General features: G+C 42.4%; 1 protein-coding gene across 1 annotated transcript; it reads right to left on the reverse strand.

The window, feature by feature from the left end:
- Positions 1–1,103: 1,103 nt before the first annotated feature.
- MRPS10 (mitochondrial ribosomal protein S10) lies at positions 1,104–6,253 on the reverse strand. Its single transcript, XM_066622576.1, has 7 exons — positions 6,147–6,253; positions 4,748–4,806; positions 4,573–4,645; positions 3,406–3,545; positions 2,174–2,282; positions 1,758–1,847; positions 1,104–1,472 (listed from the first exon to the last, which is right to left on the reverse strand). Exons 1-7 carry the CDS (start codon positions 6,228–6,230, stop codon positions 1,386–1,388), a joined length of 642 nt encoding a protein of 213 aa, XP_066478673.1. The 5' UTR covers positions 6,231–6,253; the 3' UTR covers positions 1,104–1,385.
- Positions 6,254–10,438: the final 4,185 nt, after the last annotated feature.

Here is a 10,438-nt window from a genome sequence, read left to right on the forward strand (position 1 = left end):
AGCAATGGCTCATTTTTAATGAAAAAAAACTTTGTATGACTTAGAGAAATGAATAAAGTATTGTCTAACTACTGTAACGGTGTGTGGTGGTGTTTAGAATCCTTGATGCGTGTACAGTAAATAAAAGCTTGATAAACGAGGTGACTGTTGGTATTTCTCTGGCAAACACATCACATATACAGTACTGTCTGGTGTCAAAATCCTTTAGTGAACCAAAGTGAAGTTTAATTCCAAAATGGGAATAGTTATATCCTATTCTGCATACAAAGAAGATGTCTATATGTATTGCTTTTCAATGAGAGTTCAAAAAGCAGTTTACATTACTAAATAAGTAAATGGTTCTAATGGCTCACACAAACAAGATGCAGAAAGAGTGAGGTGGACAAAAGGAGATTAAGAACTCTTCAGGATACAATGTTTAAATGATTAATAGCCCTTATGAGAGAAACAGATTGGCTTGTGCCTTGCTTAGAAATATTTTGATAGGCTTTTGATTGTTTTTTAAACATCCTATAACTGTTAGTATGGTCAAGGTGGGAGATTAGCATTGCACAGAGCTGCCCTAATTAAGGCAAGCTCTTTGGCACATCCTGGTCTTACGCTTCCTCTTTTGCAGAAAACAGACGTGCTTAAAAAGGAAAATCAGTTTAAGATTACTGCACCAATAGCTGGCCTGTTTTACTGTGCCAAGTTCATAACCTCAATTATTTTATTGATCTCTGAACTCTTTGTATTTATCTACTAATTCAACCAGCAATAGAGAAGAGTCATAAATCCTGTAAAAACAAAGTGAGGGGAACTATATACAGTACACTATCCTGAACTCTTTGGAGGAAGGCTGGCATGAAAAATAATCACTGACTAGGTGAAAGAGAAGCTATAAAACCCAAGTATGAAGGGAAAAATGTTGCACTTGAGACTTTGTGTCAAACAAAGTTGATATGCAGAATTAAGATTCTAGTGATAAATTGTTAATGTATAGCACTCACAGTAGTTAGACAATACTTTATTCATGAAAACATTGGTGCAATGATTATAAAAGCTTCAAATCAAATTGGTTTTGATGATTACAAGCAATAGCTTGGGTACCATAATTCAAAATCTTCATGTACAGTTTTCATTTATTTAAGTTATACAAGCAAGGCATGATACAAAAGAAAAAGTATGTGTTCCTTGATTAGCTGAAAAGACTGTCTTTCAGAATTGTAACTCCTGGTGTTTGGTCCTCAAAGAAACAGCCACTTCAAAACAACCAGTCGATTTCAGATTAGTTCAAAACCATTATAGGGTCTTTCCTATGAAATAACAGTGTTACATTTTGTTTTCAATTCCTAGTGGTGGGAGTGAAAGGGTGAGAGGAGAAGATGGGTTTACAGACCAAGCACTTAAGATTTACTAGCTGTTTCTTCTACCGGAGGCAATGTGTCCCAAACAGGTTGCTGAATGTGTTCAGGAAGTTTTTCTAATCTGGTCTAAAAGAAATGGAAAACACACATTTACCTGTAATAGCAATAACATCCTGAAAATGCAGTGTTAACCATTTGTAATCCTACATCTTAGAAGTGACCAGTTCATAGGTTCTCCCTTCTACTACTATGAAATTTTTTTAATAGAAATCCTAAAATCCAACATGGACATAAGATATAAATAAGCTACCACATGGCAGAAATCCTTAACCGTCAAAATTAATTCTAATGCTGACTTTTGAATTCAGCATTCTACATTTTAAAATTACAAGAACAAAACTTAGTTGCTACCTTTTTTACTTCCATGGCGACCCCTTCAGGTAAGTTTCTTTGGATGTATTCAAGGTAAACATTGGCTGTGCTGCCAGTTAAATGCTTTAACTGAAACAAGAGTCATGTTTAGTTTTCAAACAAAAATTGACATGTCCTAATAGAAGACAATGTAGATTAGGCACTGTGGACTGTAGCAGGCTCCTCTCTTAGCAGCCCTGCTATGACTTCATGGAATGATTTATTCTATCTGCCATGCACACACCTCAGTTATTCAAACATGCAGCTATCTACTTCAGTTTTTATGCTGTTGCTTTTTTTGGTTATAGCTGTTATCTGCTCTTATATCATTTTTAATGGCTTTAATAAAAAATTTTTATTCAAATATTTTTGTGGTACACCACTTCAAGCAGTATAAAATTTTTTAAAATAAATACCTCCAAATGTCGGTAATGTGTCCTCATTTCATACTGAACTCTGTGTTTCTTGAAAATGTGCACTGACTTTAGAAGGGTGAGTCGTTCTATCTTCTTCGGAGGCTCCTCTCTAAGGAAAAGTGGTTTTTATTGAATCGATGTTTTCATTTCTGCAGTTACAGCTATTGATACCTTTCATTAACAATGAAAAAGTTGGCAGGGAGAAGGGAACAGGATGGAAAATGGGGAGGGAGAACCCAACTGAATCTCTTGCTGTCCTTTTCTGAGAGTTCCTTAGATTCCACTTTTGTTAAGTGGATTAGATACTTGTGTGTCAAGTTTAAGAATTCCATAGGTGAGTGACAAATCTGCTTGCACTGCAGTTAAGAGCAAAACTTGTATTGTGTTCAAGAGAATTAAACGATTATTACTTAATGAGCTAACCAGCCAGTCTTTTTTTTTTTTGTAAAGAATATACAAAAAACCCAATGTTAACAAAACTATCTGTGATCCTATGCATTTGTATTTAGGGGTACTGCACTGAAATAATCTGGCCTTACTTTTGAGTAATTAGGATGGAATTGGACTGCAGGAGACTCAAAAAATACTACTTCATATAAAAACAGATCTCATGGAGCCATAAAGTTCCTGGTTCCAGATGTTTATCTAGAAGTGGGAACCAACATAACAGAACAATGCCATCGTGCAGGGGTGAAAGCACAAGGCTATTTGGATTGTGCTGGTACTTGAGTGCAGATGTAGTTAACCGGTTGGCTCTTGTGGCTCTGTATCATGAAGTGTGAAAGCACACAGCCAGCTAGACTGCACCTGGACAAAAGCACAGACATGTCTGTCCGTAAGTCAGCTGTCCTTAAGTTGGTGACCACCTGAACTGTATTTTTGATCTGTAAATTTACAATCAAGAAAGTTTTTCATAATTTAGTAGTTTTAAATACATTATGCCAGAGGCCTGTTCTGAAGAGCATTGGTTACATCGATAAACCCAAATTATACACTGAAGCACAGCATACAACTCACAGAAAGGGACATAAATCTGGATGGGCACTTAAGTAATAAGTGGATGAATGGAAATAGCATATTTTTAGTGTGCTTTGTGAAGTTCCATTTTATTACTGTAATGCCAGTAGAACTCTATTAAGATTTGGGAGCACAGAATGAAATAAGACATACAATCCTGGCAGTTAGCTGATTCTTTGAAGGATGACTGCAGAACTACAGAAAACACTACTTACACTTTTTCAATGGAGAGACCAAGTTCTTTAGCAGCAAGCACCATGAAATATTCATAACTGTCCAACACAATTCTGTCATGACCTTTAACTAAAACAGCCAGTCTCTTATATAGTGTGTCTGGAGCTTCTGAAATGGACACCTGTAATGGAAGATCAGAAGATCATCAGGTGGATGATGTGGTGTTGACAGCTGTTTGACAGCTCTGGGAAGGGCAGGGCTGGCTCCACAGCTGAAATCAATCAAGGCCAATGGAGACTCTGATGGAACCTGAGCTTCATTTGACCTTGATGGGACTTTGAATGGACATGGACTGAAGAGATGGCACACCTGAGCCTAATTTGGACTTAACAAGGGGCTAACAAGGTAGCTCACAGGTGGGCCGCTGTGAGATACAGGAAGCTGGACTAGATGGGCCTATGGCCTGATCCAGTGGGGCTGTTCTTATGGATTATGAGACATCCAAGGATAAAAGGCAGCTTCAGAAGGAGACAGAGCTACCCTGACCCAGAGGCAATTGCTACCTGACCCAGACCTACAGAAGAGAGGACTGCCAGGACCCTGCTGAAGGAGACACTCTGCTAGAGAGGAGACTGCTGGAGAGACTCTGCTGCAGAAGACTGAATTGGGAAGACTGGACTGTGCTTTGAAGATTGGATTGGACTTGGACTGGAGGATTTGGGCCTTTACCCACTGAGTTAAGTGGAGTTTTGGGGAGGGAAAGCCTCTGGACAAGAGGATGTGCAGGAGTGTCTGTAGCAATAAACTCTTGTTAATTGCTCAACTGATAAGAAATTTTGTTCATTTCTTTGCACACCACAGCTGTTTTTCTTGGAAAAGGAGGGTGTTAATTTGCCAAAAAGTGGGCATTAGAAGGGAGTTGGAATAATTGGCGGAGTCAGCAGGATGGGGAGAATTTGGGCAAGACAAATTGGCATAGTCGGCAGGATAGGGGAAATTGGGATAGGACAACACCTAGGCATAGGAACAGGCATGGAAAAAGCAAGTCAGCCTTCACATTTCACAGACATCAGGCTTCAGAACTTGATTTTCGATTAGTCTAAATTAACATGTTTATAGCATTACAAACATTGCTATATCCAGACGTATACTCTAATGCCAAATGTTAGATCTTCTCTTAATTAGTAGAAATTTACAACCAGTCATACCAAGGGGTTCTTGTTAGACTGCTGAATATCAGTGTGAGCTCCAGAAAACTGAAACCACATCACATGCTTATTTCTGGAAAGAAAAAAAAAGGGGGAGGGGGAATGACATTTTAATTATAATTGTAATAAATGAAAATAATTATTTAAAAAACTTAAGTGAAAGCTGGAAACTTACTGAAGGAAGGTATGCTTTTTTAGTAATAGTCTGCTAGGTATAAGAACGTTCTCTGTCCCCTAGAGAATAAAGAGTGAAGGGAAATGTATGTTACATTTTTATATAAAATGATTTTGTAGAAATCAACTAGGAGTTGCAACTTTCCCTTTAGTTAAATAAGAACACATTCAAACAAAAGTCAATAAACAGCAACATAGTTTTCTAGATTTGGTAATCTCATTGCATTTGCTGATGTATATTTGCCAGTCCCACAGTACTTCAAGTCATTTGCTAGCTGAAGTCCTTGTATTATATGCTGTCTCCAGGTCTAACTGGGCTTGCTGCACATCCATCCAGAGAACATACACCTCACTTCCCAACAAATACAGAACTATTGCAGCATCAGGGATCCCTTTGCTATTGTTGGCCTGGTAAACACATTAGCTGAGGCAGTAGAAGCTACAAGGGCAATAATGTGAAAGGCAAGGAAAGCGATATAGTTAGTTTCCACACCAGGCTGCAGCACTACTGTAGCAGCTGCAATATTACCATGGGCATAACATGTACTAGTTTGTGAACTTTTTCTTCTCCTGGTAGTTTTCTTATATGTTTAACTGCTGCAAGACAGGCCCAATTTTAGCTGCTGAATTTTGATCTCAGGGACATGTGGTGGATGGGGAGGCAGGTGAGGCACAGCCTCCCCACTGGTCCTTCGAAAAGCACCACCGCCGCCATGTGAGGTGCCCAAGCACTCACAACCCATGCATGGGCTGTGAGCACTTGGGCACCTCCTCCAGCAGGAAGGCTCTGCCACACCTGCCCCCCCACCCATCGCGCATCCCTGCTCTGCCCGATAAGCAGCTGACAAGGAACAAGGGGCCTGCCAAGAAGGAGTGGAAACTGTCCCCATCAAAAGTGATAAGGGTGGTGCTCGCCATGGTTCTGCATGTCTGTGGCTGCCCACGGATAGGACTGCAGCCTCAGAGCCCCACCCTAGGCATGTCTACTCTGAAGTAGGTTCCATCATAGTCAATGGGGTAAGTGTGGGTAGGAGTGCCTGTCTACTCAGAAGTAAGTCCCTTTATAGTCAATGGGGCTTACTCCCAGGAAAGTGCGGCTAGGACTGCAGCCTCAGAGCCCCTCCCTAGGCATGTCTACTCAGAAATAAGTCCCATTAGAGTCTACGGGGCTTCCTCCCAGGAAAGTGTGGACAGGAGTGCAGCCCCAGACCCCGTCCTCTGAGTGTCTACTCAGAAGTAAGCCCCATTCTGACCAATGGGGCTTACTCCCAGGAAAGCATGCACAGGATCGCAGCCTCAAACTGTGGAGCTGCATCGCGCCTGCTCCACGCGGACTCCCGGCCTGAGGCAGCCGCCCCCGCCCAGCGACACGAGCCCGCCTGCAGCCACCCCGCGATGACCTGCCGCAGGCGGCCCCAGAGACAGCTCCAGGCTCTCCGCGCCGCCATCTTGCCCAGAGGAACTTCCGGCCACCATGACATCATAGAGCTCAGCCCTCCTGGGGTGGGAGACCGACCCAGAGACTCCCGCTTCCGGTTCTTTCTTTCCGTGGCCAGAGAGTGAGAGACGCCCAGAGAGGACGGGCAAGACGTCAGCAGAGATGTCATTGGGCGGCATCTGGAGAGGAGAGGAGGGGGAGCAGCTCGCGCTCTTTCTGGTCCGGGCAGAGCTTCCTTGGACTGCATGCAGGTCAGTGGGGAGTGCAGCCCTGGGGCCATTTAGGCTGCACTCCTAGCCAGCTTGCCTGGGAGTAAGCCCGTTGACTAGAATGGGGCTTACTTCTGCGTAGACATGCATTGTTTCCTTGGAAGCCTTTCCCTCCATGCCAGCTCCTCCTCCGCTCCCTTGGCAACAGGGAAAGATTAAGCTACACTGCAAGGTTGTTGTAGGCCACGTGCAGAGCTCCCTAACCCGACCTGGGGAAGAGGCGCTTGTGCAAGGGGGGCTCCTCTGACTTCGCAGGAGAGGAACTGCCCTCCTCGCTCCCACTGCGTCTCTCGTGCAGGGGAGTCAAACCTGTTCCATGCAGTGGGCCAGACAGTAGTCAAGACGCCTGCTGAGGGCCAAAGTGATGTCACTAGTCAGGAAGTGATGTCACGAAGCAGACTTGGGCTGCAGTCCTAGCCACGCTTTCCTGAGAGGAACCCCCATTGAGCAAAATAGGACTTGCGTCTGAGTTGACCTGGTTAGGCTTGTGCCCGTCAACACTTTTTTGCTCACTTAGGAACTCATTAGCTGCGAATGACAGAAAATACACAAATCTTGGTCATATGACAGCCTGATTATGATGCAGGCTGCCCTTTCAGCAGTGACAGCTCAGCACAAAGCACTGTGTCCTTTGGTTTCTGGGAAGACACACCGGCATCTCCCACTTTGGCTCCTATTAAAAAAATATATAGAGAGTCTAACAGAAACTCCAAAATTCCCTCTCAAGATCATGGGACAGGCTGCTGTGGTAGTTTATTCTCTCCGTGTGTCTCCCTCAAAATGCCACACCATAAAGTTTGCTGGTGTGTGAAACGCTCAAGTTGGTGTTGACAGAGTGAAGTACTAGACATTATAATGTACTGTGCTATAGTTCCTTTGTCTGCAGACTTAGGGTGACTAGATACAATGTGGGCCAGAGTGCCTTTTGGCAGCTGCAGCTCAACATGGAAGGCACTCTGGCCCACTTTCTATCTGGTAACTCTGCAGACTCCTTCTCTGATGCCATGATACCTCTCCTTGTATTTGTAAAAATAACTTGTTATTTGACATAGTGGAAATGGAAAAGGTGCAAAAGAGAGCGACTAAGATGATTACGGGGCTGGGGCACCTTCCTTATGAGGAAAGGCTACGACATTTGGGCCTCTTCAGCCTAGAAAAGAGACGCCTGAGGGGGGACATGATTGAGACATACAAAATTATGCAGGGGATGGACAGAGTGGATAGGGAGATGCTCTTTACACTCTCACATAACACCAGAACCAGGGGACATCCACTAAAATTGAGTGTTGGGCGGGTTAGGACAGACAAAAGAAAATATTTCTTTACTCAGCGTGTGGTCGGTCTGTGGAACTCCTTGCCACAGGATGTGGTGCTGGCGTCTAGCCTAGACGCCTTTAAAAGGGGATTGGACAAGTTTCTGGAGGAAAAATCCATTATGGGGTACAAGCCATGATGTGTATGCGCAACCTCCTGATTTTAGAAATGGGTTATGTCAGAATGCCAGATGCAGGGGAGGCCACCAGGATGAGGTCTCTTGTTATCTGGTGTGCTCCCTGGGGCATTTGGTGGGCCGCTGTGAGATACAGGAAGCTGGACTAGATGGGCCTATGGCCTGATCCAGTGGGGCTGTTCTTATGTTCTTATGGTAGAGCTGTAGGAAAACAACATACACAACAGAACCCAAGATGGTCATCTCTTTGAAACCTCAGGCCTTCCCAGGGGGACAACAATGACGATGACTTTGAAACTATGTTTCAAATTGCCCACAAATTTTTCCTGCACAAGGAAGAAACAAACTATCCAGTATTATCTCCATAGTGCAGAAGAATGGCTCAGGTGAACTGATATTATGCACTTACTCTGATGGGTGTAGTTCATTACTTATAATTGCTTGTTCTGTGGTGGAGTATTGTTTCCACACTGTAGCTGCGTACAGCTGTGTAGCTGATGTCAAGAGTTGAGTGGGTGGCATACAACCACCTTACAATGTTGTTTAATCTTATTTCCACGTTGCTAAGGGGATAGAGTTGGGGCTGACATGGATGCCAGTGTTTCTCAACATTTGTCCCCCATTGCACCACTTTGCATGGTCCACCTATTGGAAGTACCACCAGAAGTAACTGGCAGTTATGTCATCTCAGGTTACTTCCAGATTGGGAGGCCAGACGCAATGCAACAAACACCAGTAAAAAGCTCTAGGTAGATGGGGTGACACTTTGGAGCGTGCAAAAATTGCCTGCTGGAGCTCTGCCTACCGAGCCTCCTACTGCTCCTTGTCACATTGCATTGCTGGTCTTGCTGCCAGGTGGTAGGGTATGGGGGTCCCATGAGTACCACTGGACACTACCTCAAGTACCACTGGCAGTACCCCTACCACTGGTTGAGAAATAGCACCTTTTGCTAACCCATGGAGTTGAAGCAAATGCGATCCCAAAAACTTTGTTAATCTGAACCTAAACATCATTTAGGTTGACTATCAGGCCCTCAGGAGATTCTTTTGATGGTGATGATGGCGCAGCTATATTTGGAGAAGCTATCAGTGAGTTATCTCTAAACAAAGCACAGGCAGGGGACTTGAGCAGCTGGTAGTCCTCCTCCTAGTGCTCAGATATATGGTTGCACTGCACATTCACAGACTGTTGTACAACAACAAGGCCTCAGTGTGAAAGATTCTTAAACTGAAGCAGAGACTGTCTTGCATTTCCTTGGCACTGCAGTTCCTCTTCACTGCCACTCTCGCATGCTTGTCATACTGTGTGCTAAATTCAAACAGGAAGAGGCCATAGATAGGAGAATGGAGACACTGGGCTAGTTTGAATTATGTTTCCACCGGTCCACAATTGCGTAAGAGGAGCTTAAGTACATCTTGTCTATCACACCATCACATAATCATATTGATCAAAATTGCACAAGACAAACTGGATGATTATGTAGATAGTAGAGCAGGGGAAGACATGCACCTATGTGTCTCTCCAACATGATTAGGATGGGCTGGTTGGAGGATTTCTCCAAATTGACACACTCTCCAAGTGCAGGACTGACCTTTCTTGAAGCTGTTTTAGCACTGCGCTTGAGGCAAATTCATCAAGGGCATGGATCAAAGCTCATAATCCGGTACACCACCACCACAACTCAGCTGGTCATATAAAAAGGACCTTTGTAAATGGGGACTGTTCTTCAGTAGATGCCAGTATAGGGTAGTGATTACAGTTTCATTTCTATTCTATATCAGAGAGCATGCTATAAATAAATCTTAACAATTTTCTTTTAATGACTCTACAAATTTAAATGCAGATTAATTTATTTAAAAGAAATTTTTCATCACATGAACAAAAAAATTAACAAAGCACATCTTATCAAAAGTATAAAATACTGTCCTTTTTTCAAACTGTTACATAGTTTCCCTTTGATTTTACAAATACAATTATTTGTCAATAAAAAAAGAAAAAAGCCAACATATTTTATACATAGTGCTCTTTGTTACATGCCATTCCCACCCCAATGGAAAGGAAAAACCCACTATGTCAAATATTATGAAATTAAGCATTTTAGTGCAAACCTGAATAAATTACATCTTGCAATTAACTCACATGCAATTCAGGTGCAATTAAGCCATGACAGGCAAAGGTTTATTAAAAAAAATTTAAAAACTTCATTAAAATATTCATTATTATTTTCCCAAAGAACATTTTACACACCACACTACAACTCCAAAAAATTATTTACAGCTTTTCTGTAACAATATAACAGAAGTTAAATATGCCTGAAAAATAAGATTTCTCCATAAAATATATATATATTTTCTTTTATTATGTACAATTTTAAACTAATTCACTACTGAAACCATACTGCAATAAACATGAACCACTAACAACGGCAACAAAAGTTCCACATTTTCTGCCAACATGTGAATCTTACTTAGGTAATATTTATCCCTGCAACTTTTAGAAATATAAACTCTACAAACAAAAGTTGCCCAAGTATC

Source organism: Tiliqua scincoides, chromosome 1, assembly GCF_035046505.1.
Source record: "Tiliqua scincoides isolate rTilSci1 chromosome 1, rTilSci1.hap2, whole genome shotgun sequence".
Lineage (NCBI taxonomy): Eukaryota > Metazoa > Chordata > Lepidosauria > Squamata > Scincidae > Tiliqua > Tiliqua scincoides.